This window comes from Protobothrops mucrosquamatus, unplaced genomic scaffold (assembly GCF_001527695.2).
Source record: "Protobothrops mucrosquamatus isolate PMUCROS unplaced genomic scaffold, P.Mucros_1.0 scaffold394, whole genome shotgun sequence".
Classification (NCBI taxonomy): domain Eukaryota; kingdom Metazoa; phylum Chordata; class Lepidosauria; order Squamata; family Viperidae; genus Protobothrops; species Protobothrops mucrosquamatus.
In genome coordinates, this window is record NW_015386725.1 from 172,966 (window position 1) to 195,419 (window position 22,454).

Below are 22,454 nucleotides of genomic sequence, written 5' to 3' on the forward strand. Positions count from 1 at the left end.
GTATAATCCCAGTTGGATAAGGACAGGTACACTGCTGGGGCACCTGGAATCCAAGGGAGAAACTAAGTACGAATAAGGACAGACACTCTATAAGGGGAGCCTGGAATTCGTACTGAAAATACTGTGGATAAGAACAGACACGCTGATGGGGAGTCTGGAATCCCAGTACAGTGCCAATTAATCTGTGCCAATTAATCAAATTGCAAATGAAGGACCAGGAGACACCAAATTTGAGTTCAATGAGCCAATTGTAACCAGAAGTTTTTGAAATGAGAATAGAGAAAGGGATCTGACTCTATATGTGAAAATGAAGAGCACAAAATGGCGGCCCTACTAAAATGGCGGCCTTACTAAAATGGCGGCCTATCTCACTACAGAGAGGTGGAAACCCAGTATTACCACCCTTGTGCAGAAAGGGAAAAGCTGTTTGTTAATTGGGAATTATGCAAAAACTCTAATTAGAATCATTCCGTTCACCAAATAATTAATTTGAGTGTAGGTGGTAAAACTGCGGGCCCAAAATGGCCACCGCGGGCGATCCAAACACCACGAGGCCCCAAGGAGGCGTCTGCCTCAAGCAGGGCTAGGGAAATTACTCCTCATAGCGAAGTCACCCCCTCACTTCCTGGAGTCTCCACACACGACAGATAAAAGAAGCGAGGAATCAAAACAAGAAAAACTAACCCCCTGCCCTCCAAGAACTGGCCGAAAACGCCGATTGCAAAAGGAGGCTGAACGCGCGCGCGCACCTTTGCGATCGAGAAAACGAACGACAACCGGCCACGAAGACTGCAGCCGCAGCTTCCCAAATGCAGAGAAAACGATCCTAGAGGTGATCCGGGGGCTCTTCCTCCCCTCCCCGGCGAGATACACGCCCAAATTGACGGAGCCGCAGCCGCGAGCTCCGCGGGGCCTGTTATCAGGGAAAAAACCTCCTTTGGCCTTCTACTGGTAAGGCGACGAGGAACGTCTCCCGGGCCTGCTTTCTTGATCGAGCAGCCTACGGAGCTGCAGCCGCATGCTCCGTTAGGCTTGAGAGGCTTGGAGCCAACAGCCGCTGGCCTCCTGTTGTGATTAAATTGAATCAACCCCGACCAATTCTGCAAGGCCCCACCTGATAGGATTGAGACTAATAGCCGTTAGTCTCTTTCAGAAACCCCCACCGGGATTGCTGAGAGGGGAGATAAGGAAGGTCCAAATTAAATGCACTAAGTAATACTTTGATTGAAATTTGAAATTGGGAAAGGGACTGGAAAATCCACCACTGACTGTACCTGCCTAGAGCCAAACTTGCAATGTCTGTCCTGGGCAAGATCAAGTCAAAGACTGGAGATCAACGGTCCAGGACGGGCGTGGCAACTTTGGCTGACTTGATCTGATTGGGCAGGAATACAGTCTACTACCCAATGGTGGAGTCTCCATCTCAGTGCTGGAGAATTGGTAGGAGAAGAAGAGGAGGAGGAGAAGGAGGAAGAGGAAAAGGGAGAGATGCATCACATTAACCATCAGTGAGTTATTCAAACAAAAATAGGGCACTACCCAGAAGTGACTTCAAAATTACTCAAGAAATCAAAGTCAACCTCCCATCCATCCGTTAATGGAATGTTTCTATTCTATTTCTATTCTAACCCTATTCCTGTTGCTGTCATAACCAAGATTTAGTGGTAAAAATGAAGCCAAATAATTCTGCGGAAACTCAAGTTCATCATAATTATATTATAAAAGGATGTTATCATACCAATTATTACTGAGATCCAAGAGACTGACAAGTGATAATGAGATGGGATTACCAAAAATAGCACCTTCTCTTTTCCTCATGCCAAATCTAAATGCTCTTTTGCTTTATTAATCTATTCCTCTCTAAATACACTTGAATCTGCATATTTATACTAAAAGCAGCAAAGAGAATTCAGGTAATTTTCTGTGGCTCTTTCTAGGTGCCAAATCCTGCCACAATAATCAAACATCGCGTTTAATAATAGAATCCTTCCCAATCTTAGTATTTATTGAAATGTAGGAATCTAGGGTGGACCCAGAATCCTTGTACTTAATTTTAAGGAAAGAGAAATATAACTGGATGCTATGCATAGTAAGAGTTTTTTCCCCCTGTTGCTTAGATTTAATTCTCAACAGCAACACAAATCCCTTGTACGTGCTGATGAAGCAAAACTGAAGTGGTCTGACAATCTTGCATCAGCTCTTGGCCCTAAAAATTATTTCATTACAGCCTGAGACTGAGTGCATTATGGAAGTCATACTTTCTAATCACCCATAGTTCACATGGATAATTAATCTTTTTGGCAGCATACATAACTCGAAATGTAAAAGTCTGACCACAGTAACAGGATGGAACTACATGTCCAAATATGCTTTTTAATCCAGTTCTAAAAAAGAGTGTTAGAAAAAATGAAGACAGAAAAGAAAAACTACAAATATACTTTTTTTAAGGAAAGTACTGTATAAATCTTTCTGATCTGTTCTGAAAGAGGATATTCTGTACGATAAATATACATTAATGATCTCTTAGTGGCCTCATTAATAACTTCATAATTAAAACAATTTTTAATACTCACAAATAAACTAATTGGTATTAACTACTTAGACTAAGAATCCATCACATTCAATATTTCTAATGCTGTTTTCTTGTGATTATCTAGGTCAGTGATGGCGAACCTTTTAGAGACCAAGTGCCCAAACTGCAACCCAAAACCCATTTATGTATCCTCGGGTTCTGGGTGGTCGTGGCCAATTGGGTGGTCGTGGCCAATTGGGTGGGATAGCCCAGTTGGTGTGCATGGCTGCAGTGGTAATGGCAGACTGGGTGGGATTAAAAAGTTCAATCAATCAATTCCAACTTTGCAAGATCTTTTTTTTTCCCTGCAAGAAGTTGAAATTGACTGATTGATTGAAACTTTTTTTTTTGCACATGGCGGCGGAGGCCTAAAGCAAAAAGGTTTTATAAAACCCAGCTGAAGGCCTAGGACTGGGGCAATGGCGCGCATGCCCACAGAGAAGGCTCTGAGTGCCACCTCTGGCACCCGTGCCATAAGTTCACCACCACGGATCTAGGTTTTGGAATAAGGCTGTTTCTGGATATGCATGGAGGTACTATGGATTTTTATTACTGAGATATAATACTTCTAGAGTGTTTTGTATCTGTTTTTGCTCCATTTATTCACTGCACAACAGATCCTTATTTACTAGAGAGATAGCAGTTGAATTCAATCTTAATAACATGTGGCATAAAATTATTATACACCAACAAATAAAATAAAACTCTAAAAAGATGAGTTCAATATAGTTTGAGAGGAAATAATATGACATCAATGTATGAAAAGAGGGTATTGTATGTTATATTATTGTATATGCATGAGTTTATCTCATGCAAATATTAATAAATACCATTGAACTGAAAGTTACACATATAGAAATATTTTTTTAATATGGAAGGATGAATATGTCCCTTAAAATTATTGCTGCTATTTAGTGCCAATTATGTTGTCATGTTCTTTATCTTAATATTGTGTAAAATACAGTGAATTTAAGCGGGATAAGCTTAGGTGCTGAGTGCATATTGGGTAGCCATTAGAGAACCCCCAGAATAATTAAAATCAGAGCATTTGGAAAAATTCTTACTTAATCAAAGCTCCCGTAATTTAAAGGAAATTTAATATAGACACCACTCACATTCATATCTGTAGCTGAGGGAAAACATCTACTAGAAGGTCGTTGTTTAATTGTTGCCACTCTTGAGTCCAAAACTGCATTTTCTGGAATTCTCGATGGCTTGGAAACTGGCACTATTTCATCAGCTTTATCTGTAACACAGAAATAGATGCTAAAATAAATTTAATTTGTCCAAAGACTGAAAAAGTAAGTGTTGCAATGTAAAATATAATTTTACTTTTTTAAAGATGCAAAGAAAAAAGGGGATTTTGGCATTTTAACAAGGCAATGCTTGAACATTGTAAGTCGTGCAAGCCGAGCAATTTTATTGCTGCTGCATAACATGCATGCTTTAGTTTTAAGCCTGCATGCATTTAATGTTTACTTAGTGTGACTTGAAAAACAATCCTCTTCTTCAAACCTTCAAAATGTGAAGGGAAAATATCTATATAGAAATGGAAAGAAAACCTTTAGAAGTAGTATACCTGCAGAGAACTGTTCCACACAGTAGTCATGAGAATGTTACTGAATGTTTAAACAAAACTAGGTATTTTAAGTGCCCTATATATTACTGCTTTATTGTCAACTACGGATGTCAGGCTATTTGGCACTTCTATAGTAAGTATTAGTGATTTTACAGATTTCTGAATATTAAAATTATTTTATTTAGGTCCAATGTGGGGACTTTGAAAGCTTGAATGACAATTTTCCTATAAGCCTGACAATCTCTTACAATGAATTCTCATATCCATACTGCTATTTATGAACCGTTTTATTTCAGGCTGAATTATAACTGTTCATTTGTCCATCAGGGAGCAGTCATGCAAAAATGACCATAGAATCGGATTCAATTATTGAATGCAACACATGTTTAAAGTGTGTGCTGAATACTGCTATCAAATTATAATTTGGGACCATGACAGTAGTCATGGTATGATGACTTCATAATGGACAAAAAGTGGAAAAACTGATCTGGGCTGGAGAAAAGAAAAGAGACTATAATAGACAAAATTGTCATGAATCTTGGCCTTCAGTTTTAAATACAAAATAGATCTCAACCACATAAAACTTATCTACCCCTTTTGCAATGTGGTAAATTTGGATCTTGTAGTGCTGTCAAGGTACACCTAGTTATATCCATATATCAAAATAAAGGGAACTGCTGTGAGAGTTATTTTTAAAGACACAAGAGAAATGCTTAAATCAAGAGTTAGACTACAGTTGAAATATAGCATTACAGTTGTGTGCAACCATTCCTTTACATTAATAATAAAACCAAGCCTCTTTACAGACTAGGATTCAACCTATACTAATAATATTTTTCTTTGCAATACCTTTTATATTAACTTTCACAGACAGATTAAATTACAAACACCATTTATGGACATCCATTTTGAAAAAAATCTAGGAAATGGTAATAAAATTAACACACAACTCTTCTTAACCTAGGATTTGTATACACAGAAAATATGTATACATAAAAAATTCAATAAGAGCTAGAAAAAACTTTATATCTTATAAAATTTCTTACTTCTACCTCATTAGCAAAATGAATTGTTATTCATTTTGCTACCTCATTAGCAAAATGAATAAAATGTAAGTTTTCCTGGCCATTCTTCTTTCTTTCTTTCAGTGAAAATTAGAATAACTGCACTACAAATTACTTTATGGGAAAGAAAAAGTGGCACCTTAATGCTTAAAACAGCTATCTTAATTTTTAATGGCTGTTTCACCCATGCAAAGTACAGGCATTATCATAGTGTTTGCAATGTTTGCATACAAATTCACTCCCTAAACATTTGGATTAGAGTAGGATAAGGAAAATAGATTGTAATGTACCATTTCTAGTTAACTCCAATGGTTGGAGGTGGTCTGTGAACATTTTTGCATATAATACCAACAATATTTAACTATGCCTTAATTACTGAAATAAATAGGGAAGATCTTGTGCTAGTTGAGTTTGGTGTGTGCATTATAGTCCGTATGCCCATAGGACTACCTGGATCAAGTCAACGGTATTTTAATGAAGTTAGTTTTCTTAGCACTGGAAAACTGCTCTGGAAAAGGAGCCTCTTAAGTTGTTGATGGTTCTGTCAATGTTATTATAACATTGATAGAACCATTAACAAATACCATGCCAGTATCCACATCTTTGTACTTTTTGTTTACCTCCTTCAAACAAGATAAAAAGATACCTTTGCATTCAATTTAGAAATAATCCAATCTGTGTTTTTCAAACTAGGATAAGCCCTTGGATATGATGTAAACCGTAATATCTAATGACTTCATTTAAACATTTTAAACATTTGGGTATGCTGGCATATCCACCACCAAGAATTTCAAGAAGGAAGATTTCATGTTATGTGTCTCCAGCCCTATCAGCGATCCATAAAATACTTTAGGGATCAAGTTAGAATTATTTTGAAAATTGAAATTATCTGTCTATAAATTATCTGTAAATGCCACAAAACAATTCATTGCTTTTAGAACTAAACAGACAGACATAACCCTATAACTAGTCAGATAATGAGAGGTACAGGAAAACGATGAAGAGGCTTTGAAGACACTTGAAAAAGCATGGATATAATCACTGCAAAATTATGAGAACCATGCTACTGATTTTGCAAGACTGTACTGAAAGTCTGACCAAAGCAATAGATTTGACTACAATAAAAGTTTGCAACATTTTTCTAATACATTCATGTATTGCAGCCACACATTATATTATTGGCATCTATCTTTTGTTGATCTTACAGCCTCTGTTCTCAATTTATTTTCTGTTGTCCAACAATTTCTTTCATTCAGTGGGTGTATTATGTACCTTTCCAATTGTAGATAAGAATAGCTGGAACTTAAACGGGAATGGGACAAGTAGATTGGCTTCCAGATAGTATGAAAAAAAATGTCTGGATACTTTGGCTGAGTAGAAACTCCAACAGCAGTTCTGATAGCATTGCTAGGTGCTAAATGGCTTACAACTGTGTGCTTCCTTGTTTTTAAAAAAGTCACCATGATAAAGTAATACAGGTAGTCCTCGACGTCCGTCCACAATTGAGTCCCAAATTTATGTTGCTAAGTGAGACATTTGTTAAGTGAGTTTTGCCCCATTTTATGACCTTTCTTGTCACAGTTGTTAAGTGAATCATTGCAGTGGTTAAATTAGTAATACAGCTGTTAAGTGAACCTGGCTTCCTCCATTGACTTTGCTTGTCAGAAGGTCTCAGAAGGTGATCATGTGACTCTGGGACACTGCAACCGTCATAAATATGAGTCAGTTGCCAAACATCTGAATTTTGATCACGTGACCATGGGGAGGCTGCAATGTGAAGTGAAGTATGAAAAATGGTCATAAATCACTTTTTTCAGTGCTGTTGTAACTTTGAACGATCACTAAATGTACTGTTGTTAAGTCGAGGGCTACCTGTACAACAGGATAAAATAAATCCCTAGAAGAAATGTGTTAAATTCAAAAATAAGTTCATTCTTTCAAATAAAAACTTATATGTTTCACTGAAGAAACTGAAAAATAATTACAATTTGCAATCACACTTCATTGGTACTGTAGAATTTGCATAATTTACTTTTTTACATAATTTGAACTGACTCCATTCTCAGCTTCTATCACACTTTTAAAGTGACATAAGGCAAATAAAAAAATGTAACATTGCATAGCTGAAATAGTCTTCTAGGTGTTTCTGAAATTTTATGTCATTTCCCATTAAGATCTGTGTACCTTGTCTCTGTGTAAGACTTTGAAAACTAAACCTTAAAATATTTGTCAAAGTGGAATTTTTATCACACTCATTAATGACATTTTTGCAAGAAAGTAGGTTCCTGTATCAGTGAGAATGAGTCTTAACATGCTTCAGTTTAAAAGAGTTTATTTACGAAAGTTTCTGTTAACATGTTAAACAAACAAAAATAAATAAAAACAGGCACAGATGGGGCGCAAGTCAAACAGGTGTGAAAAGCCACACCTGCTAAGTAAGATGCATTTGAGTACATGGTCAAGACAGAACACCCATGGAAGTGTCCTCTTCATCTGAGAGCTACTGGGTCTAGGTTCTCTCAGGAAAAGGCTTTGACTGAAAAGTTGCGCCTGCAAAGTGCCTGCAGTCAGAAGGTTAGCTTACACCAGCTGCATTTCATCATTAGCTCAGTCATTTAGCAAAAAGCAGCCACAAGCATTTCTTTCACTTGGGAACACACATGGCTTGTTTGTACTGCAGCAAAATGCTTCCTGACTATTTCCCTTCAGACTCAAAACGAAAGGGAGCAGAGAGGGGACCATTGATATATATGCACACAGAACACTGATATATGCACAAACTTGGTTTCAGTTATGGGTTTGACAATACATTCTGGTGACTCTAGGAAAGTCAATTTAAACATTGAGGTCAAAGGTCAACTATTCAGGACCTGTACACAGTGGTATCACTCAATGTTCAATTTACTCCTGAAAAGGGGACCTTTAAACAATAATATCTGATACCACCTTGAGGGCCATCATGTATTCTTCTTCTATCTAAGAGAAGATTTGGAGTTCCATAATGTTAACCAGCCCAGTCCCAACCACATTAACTGGTTTTTTCTGCCCCTACTGTATTGCTCATCTGCCTAGAGCTCCCTGGCCTGAAGGGAGAGGAGAGAGATTTTTATTACAACGCATCCACTATGATGCTGAGCTATTTTTCAGACATTGTGGCACAGTACTCAACAGCATGTCATGACTCTTACATTCTGACGAGGTCTGGCTGTAAGGAGAGTGACAATCAATATCTATGATCTTATCAGATATAGTTTCTCCTACAAATACTGTCATTGCTGAAAGGGTGTAAGCACATATTATTTTTCCTATTTTTAAATATTCAAACTCAGAGGATAACCATGTTACCCACAAAAGATGTGGCAAGTAAAGAAACTTCTGAAAATGTCATTCCTGTGCCTAAAAAGGTTTGCTGGCACATTTTTGTATAAGTCACAAATGCTGCAATTGAGTCCTGGCATGTTGTAGACTGCATAACCAAGCCAAGATAGGCTTGGTTATGGGCTAGAGATTAATCTGGTCAGACCTACAGAGGATAAGAATGATCATGATCCAAAAAGGCACTTACAGGTTAACCTCAGGCCAGCATGCCAGAAACACCAGGCAAGAGACTACTCAAACACAATTTCTAAGGTGGGGATTGTCAATATCCACATACTTACCAAGAACTTCAGTATGCTTGCTCAGAGGGAAGGGGATCATGGAAAAAGAAAACTCAAAAAACAGCTGTGTCCAGAAATGATTTGTATTTGTAAGAAAAGCAATGAATGTCTGGCACAGTGTAAAAAAATGTTCTCATGAAGCTAAAGTAAAAGAACAGAAGCAAATGTTCTTCAAATACCAGCAGCACACATTGTTAACAATGCAAATAGAAACTACAAAATGTTAGACTAATCTAGTCAGCCAGAATATAACGTTAGCCAAATGTAGAAATGGTCAAGTTCTGCCATTCATGGCCGTATGGCTAAGAATTAAAAGGACAGGCACATTAAAAAAAAATCTCTTAAAAATACTATCCCTCATGTGATAATTTATTTCTTCTTCCCTCCCTCTTTTGCCTGACGCATGGGCATGGGCAAAGATGCCCTTTCAGTTATGGCTCTCTGCATTCGGCCACTGCGACGAGGCACTGTGGCTTGCGGTGTTTCTTGAGAGTCATTAATCCCTTCATCTCTTGGTAAGTACACAGTGGACATTGCCACTGCGTCCTCACCAGTCCACGTTGAGGCACTGGTTAACTCAACATGAGGGGTGGCTCTTTGGGAGATACGAGTTTCAAGGACCTGTGTCCTTGGTTGTTTGAGGAAAGCTAAAATCTCAGACAGGTAGTTATGAATGGCTCTTGTGGATGTTGCCACAATGCCTAGCTGCAACTCCATCCGGCCCATGGACTGTGACATGAGACCCATGGACTGTGCGTGCTCTCTCTTTATGTTCTCCAGCAGCTGCACAATCCTACTGTTGGTTTCCATCAATAGCTTTTCCCCCTCTGTCAGCTGGGTTTGCCCTCTCCAACCCTGATCCCTAGAGACAGCCTGAACACCATGGCGATTTTCATTCATTTCAATATTCCCCTCCTCAAGAGAGTCACTTTCATATTGAGTTCTACTGAGAGATTGATCGCCAGGAGAGTGCATGTCCATTGTACACCGTGGAGTCCGTTCTGGCGTTGGAAATCCCTCAAAATCTTCCCCAACATTGCTGGGTGTTTCAGATGATGACAGTGGCCATGGCCAACTCTCTGTAGTTCTGGCTGGTGAATCTTCATCTGAAGCAGGCACTGAGGACTCTTGTTCTTCTGCAGGTGTAGACGGTGAGCTTCCTCTCTGGTGCCTGGGTTGCCCCGAAGATCCAGGAACCTCCCCATCTTGTTCCCCAGTGACATCTGGCAATCAAATAGAGGAGCAACAACCACTGTATCTGAGGCCAGGAAGATGGAGGAATCTACATACATTGGACAACACACAAAAAGAAGCCAGTTGGGAAACCAGAGTGTTTGTGTTAGGGCTGTCTAAAATGTAGAGACTGAAAAATGCAGGGAGTGCTGAAATTATTAAAATATCATAAAAAGCACACTGCCCTACACCCATAACACATACAACTAAGCTGGATCCCAAGGTACAACTTTCAATACACTTTTTTGTGATTATGACATAAATGTCTGTGAACCTATCAAAAAGCTCACCTATGCACTGTAGTGATGTTCACAGTCAGAAATCTCTGTGATGAACTTTGGGTCAATTGTCCAAGCGACCTGAGCTTCCTGTGGTGTCAGATGTGCTCCACCACTGGATTGTATGGCAGCCATTGAAGCACTGGTTGCTATCTTCTCTTTTGTCCGTCGTTTCATCTAAATCCCTTGCAGAATTATTGTCACAAAATCACTGTGACCATTAATCAAATTTATCCTGTGAACAATGTCTCTTAGCCTCTCATTGTCTGTATACATTTATTTCCTTTCCGTTATTTGTAATAGAAGCTAATTATACCAAGGGCATTGTTCATCAGGATACTTTTTCTTTCTCTGAGGTATTATTTGACTTGTGCTTCTCCTGCTTCCTCACTTGAGTAATTTTGTAAGGAAAATACTAAACATTTTTTCCATGTTTGACAAAATTTATGAAGAAAGTTTAGATACTAAATTAAGGCCATATAAGTGGAACCCTTACACATGATGTCAATTCACACGTGCACTAAATCAAATGTATTCCTTGCAAATAGTTATATAATACATGCAATTCATAGTTAGACTATTATGGTCTGTACAGTAGTTCTTTAGCATACCCAGACTAGCAAAGAATGAGAAAATATCTTGTTTTGGAAAAATAAAGTAAGCCTTCTGCCTCAGGGACAATTCAGACATTTATAATTTTCTGAGAAGTCCGCTGGAATGATCATAATAATCACTGCTTTAAATTATCACACTTCCCACTTTTAAGAAGAGCTGTGTGTGAACATAAATTTTATTAGCTTCTTCTTCTGATCATTCCTAGTGAACTTTGTAATTGGTGCAAAGCAAATTCATACCAATTTGTATGATTTTTCAAACATTTTGAATTTTGTTAGGTGTAACTCCTGCTCATTGAAACACACCACATGCTGCTCTTATCAGTTTTATCTGGAGTTATGTGTTTGCGTTAGGGGGCATGGGTGTATGTATGTGTCATATTAAAAGGGATAATTTTATATATTATTCCTTAAAATAATCCCTTGTAATTTCAAATAAGGAAAGGATTACTATTATGATTATGGGCAATTTCCAAATGTTATTGTAATTTACCACCCAAGATCTTATATCCATGTATTTTTTAAAGAACACTGTGTACTTCATGATGCAAGAAAAATGAAGATTTAATCTCAACAATAAATGTTACTGTAAAAACTAATTGCTTCTCCATTTTGAAATTAAAATATTCATATTTGGTTTGTGTAGACTGTCCAGTTGCATGTTTTATGAAAATTGATGATGAAGTTGTGTTTATATAAGAAGTATGAGAAGACACTGATGAAAATGGAAGGGGTGGGTGTACATGCAATCCTTGGAGGTTCGACTGCATGGACATTTTTTAAAAGGGCCTTTGTGGGTAAATTCGATGTAATATCTGCTGCTTTTTCATTTTTATCCCCACCTTTGCTTCACTAGTACAGCATCAGCTGTAACCAGTGACTACAATTTTCCTCAGAGAAATGGGCCACAAAATTCATGCATAAAAAACTAGGATCCTTTTAATCAAACGAGTAAATCGTTTTTTTTAAAAAAATAATTGTTTCTGCTCAGACCACATTGGTCTACTATATTTTAATCATTCATAATGTTTGAGAGGTAAAAGAAACGTGTTTTTAAAAAATTGTATTAGATGACTTCCTATTTTTTAAATCTTGTGCTTTCAGTCTTGCTTTACCATATGCATACTGTAAATATAAAGTACTACTGGGTCATGTTGAACATAACATCCTGCTAATGATAAACTGTCAAATGAGACATCAAAATATTCTCTGGATGCTTGGAATAGTTTGGAGCCAGAGTTGTCCCTTACAATATGGGAATTGGCAATTGTTGTTCCAAAGAAAGCATTTCATTATTAATATTTTTTGACATATATCGTCAGGCATTCTTCATATTTGAAAATTGTGGTTTTCGGTTTTGTTGTTTAGAGTGAACCTACCCAAAATGGAAAGTGGTAGAACTTACATAATAATCTAAAAGTCTGAATTGTGTGATTAAAATATTCTGATCACATAACTAGTGGGGGAAACCTGTTATTTGTGTTTGTGGGTTCATCTACCAGGAATCGATTTCATAAAATTGAAACAACTGTTTACTACAAATATATGTATTTGTTGCAGTATCTGTAAAATATCTAGCCTCCTAATCAGAAAGAGAAGACACAATGCTACATGGCATGTGTTACCACTCACATAAATAACCACCAGGGTGAACAGAATCTACAAATTCTACGTGGATTTAAGTTCTAGCGTCACTCTTGAATATTTGGGATCCATGAATACATTCAAGATGATTTGTAAAACTGCCTATTAACAAGGAAAGGGCTGAATCAAGAGATAACATTAACAGTAAATAGTAAAAGCAACTACAACGAACAGGGTTGTAGTATTAATTTACTATTAATATGCTTCAGTTTCAAATCTATGACTAGCTCTTGACCAGAAGCAAGACTCAAACTTTTAAGTGCTGCATTTAATTTTGTGTGTCTCAGAATTGCTAATTACAGGGAATAAATATTAACATGCCAATACATTATGTGGCATGTAGAGACTATGCTGAAGTTATCATTCATGTTTAGTGCAGATTCAACATTACTGATGTCTTAACTATAGTTAAGAAATAAGGAGCAATGTACAGTATAAGCATATGAGCCTCCTCAACCTCCTCTCTTACTTTGTCAGTCTATGCATGGCTTATTGATATATCTGCAAAGAGATCGCCATGGCTACTGCTAAAGAACTTCATTGTCAAATAGACTCAACTTGCAAACCTGATTAAAACCAATTTTAATAACCTATTTTACAGCCATGGTTAATAGCACTGCAGATAATCACTGCAGATAATCCTTATTTTTGGAATTCACATTCCATAGGGAACAGAGTTTAGAACAATTTACTTTCTATATAAAAAGATATACAGTATCTGCATTCTGCCTCAATATATTTTCACAGTGTTTCTATCTCGAGAGCCTGTTTTAGACCTATAATACGAATCAGCATCTGGATACCTGATTCCTAAAGATCTGAACTCATAAATGTTCCTTAGTTTCAATTTATCTCAATACACATTTCAGAATGCTTAACTATACAGAAGTATATGAAGTAGATTGGGAATGGGTAAAAGGGGAAAAAAGGATGGGCCAAAGATCTGACAATTTGGACTCCTTATTCACTATTTTTCATCTGATGTTGTGTTTAACGTAAAAATAAAACAAAAGAAAAATCTGGAGTGTTCAGATTATTTAACAATAAATTACTCTATAAGGGCATGTTAAGACTGTTCCTTCTTCTATCTGATCAGATGCCTTCTGCTTTTCTATGATGACATAAACAATTGGATTTATACTTGGGAATATTGTTCAGAAAGATTGCATCTCAAGATTCTCGGCTTCAAGAGTCATGAACTTCTGGTAAAAAGAGTGACAACCTTGACATATCTTATGTGCATGTATGTGTTGATTATTCATTTTTTGCCCATCTCCTTCCCTATAAAAGGACTCGGTTCTGGCTAAAATGTCTGTCAAATGCTGCCAGAAGTCAGGACTACACCACCTCCATAGATGCATGGGTAGAATCATGGTGTTGGAATACTGCTGGCTCCTTGCATCACAGAAGTCATTATCAGAATAGTCTTTTTTGTCTGAGTTTCTAAGTAAATGCAGGACACTGTTTATAATTTATTTATGATTTAAAATTCACAAAAAAATAGCACAGACAACCTAGCTGTAGAAAGTCTGTAGAAACAGTAGACTCTAAAGTACATTTTTACAATAATTAGAGGCTTTAGTTTAAAAGAAAACCTAATAGGTTTCACTGAGAATAGTAGACTCTTATGCCCATCTTGAGTCTTACCTGCCACTTGTATTGGCAGCTGATCCCTCCCCTGAGATGCGCTGCTCTCAGAGTCCCTCCTTTTGAGATCCCACCAGATTTTTCATCTCTATTGGATCGCTTTCTCTTCCTTATATATTCTTCCCTTTCCCCCCATATGAACATCAGGAGTGTAGAAGTAGGTTTGATCTTCTTGCTGCGAGATACATGGAAAGTTCTTTGGATACAATAAATACAGCTAGCAATGCAACAGCTGTAGTAGTACACTTGAGGATTGTCTTGAAGACCCAGTTTGTTGCTCTGTATTTGAGCATCATGCTCCTTCTTCTTACACTATTCAAGATGCTCCAGATATGGCAGAAGCTTTTGAAAACCTAAGACAGATACAGATAAAAACTACCAACAAAAATAATTAATACAAAATTGGGTGCAATTTCCATTTTTGCACCTTTATATAATGACTTCTGGTAGATACAATACACAACTGGGGGTAGTTATGCAAATATTGTTCCTTCTGCATGTGGTTGTTTTCAAATGCTGTATGATAAGAACCATGTAAACATAAACCTTGGGAGGGGATGTGATTTCACATGCTGGACTATGAGTCTGTATGTGTTAGGATTTATGTTTGCACATATATACACATTAGAAAACCACCATCAGTAGTGTAAAATATATCTGTGGTGAGAAATTATATAAGTAATTTCTAGACATGAAGTCTCATGCCATAAAATTCACAGCAATTGTTTCATTAGTATGTGTTTCATTAGTATCACGTCTCTGCTGTTGACGTGGTGCCCTCTATAAATACTGTATATTCTTGTTTTGACAATGTGTTTCCTAATTCATTAATGCAAAATAAACATGTCTACTATTATTAAATATGCACCTATGATAATCTAAATTTAAAGACAGTCTATAACTCAAAACTCACATGCTATTAATAATGTAACGAATTACATTTAAAGTAAAACTCATTTTAACATTTTTGCATATCTGACTCTGAAAACATTGATATAATTGTCCTTAGACTTGGAAAACAGTATGTAGGGATAGTTACATACTTCAAGAGGTTCAGTATGAAAAAGGGGAACAAAGAATGGAAAAGAAAGGAGATCAAATATTTACCTGCCCCAGTTAAATCTGAAAAATTTAACCCTCACTTATTTTAGTAATGGTAGCATGTAGCCCAGTGACTCATGATTTCTCGATATAAGTTTCACCGAATTTAAAAGTTTTCAAAAAAATTATGATATACTAGTTTAATTATCCTCTTGGTATATTACTTATGTTTTAAATATTTATTAATTTAAAATCACATGTTGCATTTTAGAGCAGGTCTATTTATTAATTATACTCAGTTATGTTTAATCAATAATTATTTGATGTAAATGCAGTGTGTATCTATATGCACATGTGCTACATAGAGTTTTGGATTTAATTATGAAGCTCTTTGTAGTATCTCAATACAGCCACTCCTTATAACAGCTGCTTTCTCCCCCCCCCCCTGGTGAACACATGCCTGCTCTCTTAGGAAAAGACATGGCTACTTTAAAAGTTGCAGATAGATGCTATAACTGTGCCCCTATGATCTGAATATAAGATGATAAAAAGGAGACAATGTTTATTTTTAATTAAATATTTTTAAAAATATTTTAAAAAAACATTCTTTGCATATTTATTTATGAGGATGTTATGATTCTGAGTGCATCTAATTATGTGTGAAGAGGGAAATGAACACCAATGAGAACTTGCTTTCTGCCCCCACCCCCATGTTTTCTCCAACTGTTGATTCAATATATTGAGGGCATCTCTGGGACACATTTTAAGGCATTGAGAAAGGCATACATGTGTCCGGATGCATTTCTGCACATAGGTCCATGCAATTTGAAAGATAGTAAGAGAAATTCTCATGTCGTGAATAAATGAATCCTTTCTTTGCAAAATATAGTCAATAAATTAAGAATATTTATGAGTAGGTAAATAATCTTGTAGAATCAAAACAAATTTAAAGCTAGAATCAGACATCACACAAAATTAAAATCCACTTAATATATGGCTTGGAATAATATTTGAACTATTATAATAGAAAGTATAGCCGGAGCTTGCACTATAAATAATAGTTTGTGGTATTAAAATTTAGCATGCTGTGTAAATTAGATAAATTATAGTTAGGACTTTGCTCTGCCTACACAAGCCACAAAGTACTGATCTACTAGCATCTACTTCAAATAATGATGGCCCAACCATCATTATTCAAAATTCAAGACTAATAAAGTTAATAAATGACTTGGTGTAATGTTTAAGTATGTTTTGCATATTATGGCTTGCGTTACTATGATTACACATGATGTGTAAGTTGACAAACCAGTTATATTGTATAATTTTTTTACATTTGTAAAACAATTTACCATGCTTTACATTCTAAACTATATTTGGTAAAAATACATTTAGTGTGATGAATGGAGATGTATTAGAACACTGTTAACAATACCTTATCAATTATATGACCATCTAGAACAGCCATCAAAAAGTGAGTCCCAAGGGCCACACATGTTAGCATTTCTTTGGTGGTGTCCAATCGTCCCCTTAAAATGGGTGAAGTCAAAAATATTGACTCTTTTTTTGTACTTTTTAAATTTTAGAGAGGGTTCAGGTGTAAATGGATGCCTTAAGAACTGCAAATGCTCAAGGCACAATTTCACAAAGCTCTCCTCAGTTTTGGTGTGCAGCTAAGCAAACTGTGGAACAGCCCTGAAGTCAAGAAAATGTTGACATCTTTCACCTTGTACAACCCAGGTTGCTGAGAGGATACCATAACACCCAAATTGTACCTTGAGTTTAAAAGAAGAAACTATATATGAATTTTATATCATAGCATAGTATAGAAATATATTGTATATGGAAGCTAAATCCTAATTTCAAAATAACATATGTTTTAATCCTGTAGTCTTCCATTAGAATTTCTAGAATATCACATGAATTATTTTGAAGATCTTCATACTAACGGTTATCAGGGTACTTTTTAAAATTTAATGTTATGTCAATGTGCAAATATCACATATTAGTTAAAAATCTTATCATTAAAAATTAAAAATCAACAATGGATTAGGGGGAGGCTGTGTATATGAATCTTTTTAATAAACTAGTTCTACATAAGATTTAACAATAATAATGAAACTCAAAGCAGTAATTTATCCCTCTTTTTAGCTGCTCCTTTGATAGCTAAATATAAACTGATCTACTTTTTGGAAATAACTACTAATATTGCCTGTTGCTTCTATTCTGATGAAAAAAAGACATTAATCGCATACAATTCTCTCAAACCCTTCTTAAATGTCCATTAAGGGGAATAGAAATATTTTAAACAGCATTATTCCTGGAATACAAGAAATATTATTCGAATTACTTTTTAAATTCAGCCATACCCTTTTAGATTCAAAAGAAAAAATGCTTTTCCATTCTGAAATTAAGATTGGCTGAATTTTAGTTGGGAGTTGAAAGAGATGAAATTCCCCCCCCCCAAAAAAAAAACACCCACAGTAAATTTGGCACAATACCATGGGAAATAAAAACAAGCCACAAGTTTCCTAAAAGCATTTATTTTATAACTTCCATCAGAAAAGAACATGGAATGGTTAACAACTGAAGAAAAAATGAATTCTAATGAAAAATGATTCCTAGTGAATTTTACAGCATGGCAGCAGCTAGACCACAATGTACCATGGAATCTGAAAGACACAAAGAGATTAAAAGCTTTGAAAAGACATTCCATAGAAATCTTTATACTTGGAAAATCTTAATAAATCCATTGCATCAATTGACTTACTCCTTTTTTTGTGTGAAGCAGTTCAAGAGTTTTTGCTCAGTAAAGTACCGCTATGTACAGTAGCCATAGAACTGTGATCCTCTTGAGTATTTATGATTCCATTGTTCATTTCCTGCAATGCTTTTTTCACCAGGACTGGAAAATCACCCTCAATTATTTTTCTGTAGTGAAGAAAGACAACTATGTACTTTACGTATTGGGGTGAATGATATGTTATAACCATATGAATGTTTTGTTCACACATGGTGTGCATTTATAACTGCTAAGAAACTGAGAAATGTTTCTGAAAATGGCACTGGATGTCACTGTTTTAATGATACTCAGCATTTGACAATTATTTCTTTGAACAGAACAAGGAATTCTCCCAAAAAGTATCTGGATAGATTTGAAAATCTTACTACCCGGGAAAATCAGAAAGAGAGCTAGATGGGCATTTGGTTTAAGAGAGAGCTTTAGCTATAGACAGTGATTTAATCAATGCTGGGTTTTCATGGTTTAACCTTTCTTTATTATGGTCAAGAGCAGCAAAAGCTAGAAATATCACATGCCTCTCTAGGAAGCCCTGGTGATATAACATTTTCTTTTGTTACATTATTTTTCTATATGTTAAAAAAGAGTAAAATACATTCATTGCATAACTAATAAATTCACCATTTACCTAATAAGAAAAACAAAAAATTAAAAATGAGGTCGGAAGATAGTAGCCTAACTGCTTATCTACAAGAATATTAAATTAAATAAATACTATGATTTAATTAAATAATACAATTTTAATTGAAGGTTGATTATTTTGTTTCAACCAGTGAACACTTACACAAATATCTTTCAGAAATTCCATGTTAGACTTTTTAGCTTCAAAAATATTTATTGGTATCTTCCATTAGACAATATTATGATGGCTTGAAGACTTCTGTTCAAAATATCTTCCAAAATTATCCATATAATTGAAGATGCCTGGTTTAGCTGTTTGTATTATAGTTGTGTTGTTAATAGCTCTGTAAGTTCCATAATGATGAAATAACAAGGGCTATATTATACAGTTTATTCAGGGCCTCTACAGGGCCAAGTTTGAGTCCCAGTTTCATTAAAAATTCAAGTATAGCATTTGTTTTGACTTTTTTAAAAAAAATTCAAATGTTTTCTTGAAGAAAAAGAAAAAGAAATTGACACTGAAAATGGAACAGGCTATAAACATTGTCTCTTTTGGATGACACATAGCAATGTTTTTCTTTAAAAAAAAAACCCACACTCTGGATTGTTACATCTTTGGTTGAATTAATATTTGGAATTTCAAGGGCAAGATCAACAAAAATAGAAATACTTCTAATGTGAAATAGGCTAATAAATCCTACTTCAAGTCTACAAGTGTGTATATATCAATTTAGAACTTCATAAAAGTCAATAAATTAATGACATGTACTTGTGTCACATATCATTTTGAGAGGACTTATGATTTACAAACTTTATTCAGTATAGAAGTGACACAGTAAGATTTTTTATTTTCAATATTTAACTGAAGTGTTGAAGTATTATCGAATAAAGTAAATTACCTGTTAGAATAAAGTCTGGTGCTGATGAAGTGACTTCAGAAAACAAAATATAAATAATTAAACTATTTAACTATGCAGAAAATAAACAGTTCTATGGCTAAAATCAGGGATCTATTGAAATAATGTGTGCTCTGATTTATTTTAAGAATTAATATTTTTAAATCAGTCAGGTAGTTATTTTATTTTACTGTTTTGTGTTTTTAAAAATAATATTAATTAATATTTTTAAACAATCTACTCACATTAATGTTACTATCAGTAAATAATTAAATTACTTAATTTGTTTGGAATTTGTTCATAATTTCACAAATATATATTTGCTACACTGCTACACTTGTAAGATTACTCACTCGGATATGAGCATAGAATTCCCCATTCATTTCTGTATAGTTACTTTATCCACACACACACTTTTATGTATGTCAGTTGGGTCTGTGCACTAGTTTTAACAGTTAGCACACTATGTACCGGTACATGTATACAAAACTTGCAATGGTATTATCATTTCTGAAGCAGGGCACAGTTGTTCACACATTATATACAGGAAACAATGATATGCAATCTATTCTTCTTGAATTACTGGAGATACACAACATACACAAATGTTTTATATCAATTATATCAAAATGTTTTGCTTTATATTTATATTACATTGCTCCTTTTCCAGCATTTTTAGCATGACCCTAAGTCAGAATCTGACTTACTCATTTCACTTAGTTGTGGCTGGTATAAAAGGTTGCTGCAATACAGAAGTATTAATGATGTGTGAATCCTAAATTATTTTTTCTAAATATTGTTATACTTATAATAATTATTTTTTCCCTAAATATAGTTATTATTCACGAGGAAACTATTTTTAGATAGCAGGTACTTATTTCCAAAGCTAATAGTATATTTCTGAGTTCATCAAAGCTATTAAAAAGAAAGTATGAACATTGCAGTTTGAGAAGTTATTACAGAAGTTGTGTAAGGTGCAAAAAAAAAAAGTTAAAAGCAATGCAAAACTGTGTGCTATATTTTAATGTTTTATGGCTTTAATTTTCCAATAAAAATATTATTGACCAAACCATAGTCCTTATCTGGTAGATCTACTCTATGTAAGGAGCTGCAGTTCAGAGGCATAAAGTCCATTGAATGAATTAACCCTCTCAGTACCATGGAAATCTCAGTGTGGAGAATGGATGCCAATAAAGCTATGCCTGCTATTGAACTGAATGGAACAGTCTCTACATAAAGTACATGAAAAGCTTCTTTGATATATCATAGGGCACACCTGTTTTTAAAATACGGTTGCACAAAGAACAGTGAATTTATTCATTCTTAGTATGAGCAACTGATTTTTATATGCATCTTTCAAAGCAGACATTCTAAGGTTAAACTTCATATATGTAGTGAATGCTACACACGTGAAATAAGTCTGAGCCTAAACGGTCAAATATTAACCTTGAATATCAATAGGATCTATGTTTTCTTCGGGAAAAGAAGAATAAGCAGGCGCACATTATACGTACTGGATAATTCAATTCCAGTACAGAGTCATAACTTCATAGGAGCTCTCAGCTAGTCAAGGGCTTTTGTAGCTACACAGATAGTTTTGGTAGACAAATTGGAATGCCGCTATACTAAGGAAATACTGAATTTGGAACTTTTGGCCGAGGATCAACACAGAAGATGAATGTACTGGTAAAATATTAAAGTAAATAATGATAGCAAAATTAAGCAAATCTTATTTCAGTCATTTCAATTACTGTTGTAAGACATTAGTATTATAAACAAGTTTGTAATGTATATGCCGCTGGTCTGTAATGTATTTCGTCTTTATGATACATAAAGGATTAGCAATGTGCTGTGTAATCACATATACCAAAATCAAGTACCCTGCCATGAAGAAAACAGGTGACATAAAAAAGCTAGGGAAGAAACAGGATGCAACTAAATATATGCAAACTTTATGTGCATACATTTAATCTTACTACAAAATGTCCATTAATCCCCATTAGTCCTTTCATTTAGTAATCGGTTATTGCAAGTTGCACAATAAACTAGTATGCTTTGCAGCAGAGGTGGGTCTCAAGGAGATAAAGGAGAGGAGAGTTGTGACCTTATGGATTAGTTAAAGGGACAGCATTCCATGCACACGGGACAGTGTGGAATATGCTACATTAAACCTGAATTATGCAGAGCAGCAGTACTCCAGGTATAGTCTCAAAGTGTGTGTGAGGTGCCTATTTTTTGAGACAGAGGCAGTGTGGTTCTGTGAATAATAACTGGCCATTAAGCAGGCAAGTTAAATAAGTGATGCAGGACTACACCAAACTCCTGTTACTTGCCACTGTTTCTCATAGGGCTGCTTCACACATGACATGCCAACATGAAGGGAACCGTAGTGTAGGAAAAAATGATGGAGGTGATCATTTTGCCAGAGTCTGTTTTGATTCTGTTACACACGTTCTGAAGTGCAGCAAGTTCCAAATACACAGCAGAAAAGACAAACAACACAACACGTGTGTGCATATTTTTCCATGCAAGGAGGCTCCCGTTTGTAAGAAGAATATTATGTATGAAACAGTCCTAATTAGTTGCCAGTTAGCACAGTAACCTTGTGGTAATGACTGGGGAACAACCAGAAACGGTCTCAAACATATAAAGGGAAAGAGAGTTGGGATGAAGGAGGCAAGGCAAAAGAAAAAAAAAACATGGGATCATTTATGTCAAACAAGATTTCTCAAGGGATGTAATTATTTTATACCTTTGCAATCCATTTTCTAAATGACTAAAACCATACTGATTTATTATTTTGTGATTG

General features: G+C 35.4%; 1 protein-coding gene across 1 annotated transcript in view; it reads right to left on the minus strand.

Annotated features, from left to right (window-relative positions):
* SHANK2 (SH3 and multiple ankyrin repeat domains 2) overlaps nucleotides 1-22,454 on the minus strand; it is a 141,007-nt gene that overhangs the window by 27,225 nt on the left and 91,328 nt on the right. Inside the window, exon 7 of the mRNA XM_015816010.1 lies at nucleotides 3,688-3,818. Within this exon, the coding sequence (XP_015671496.1) occupies nucleotides 3,688-3,818 (131 nt within the window). The remainder of the gene's footprint in view (nucleotides 1-3,687; nucleotides 3,819-22,454) is intronic.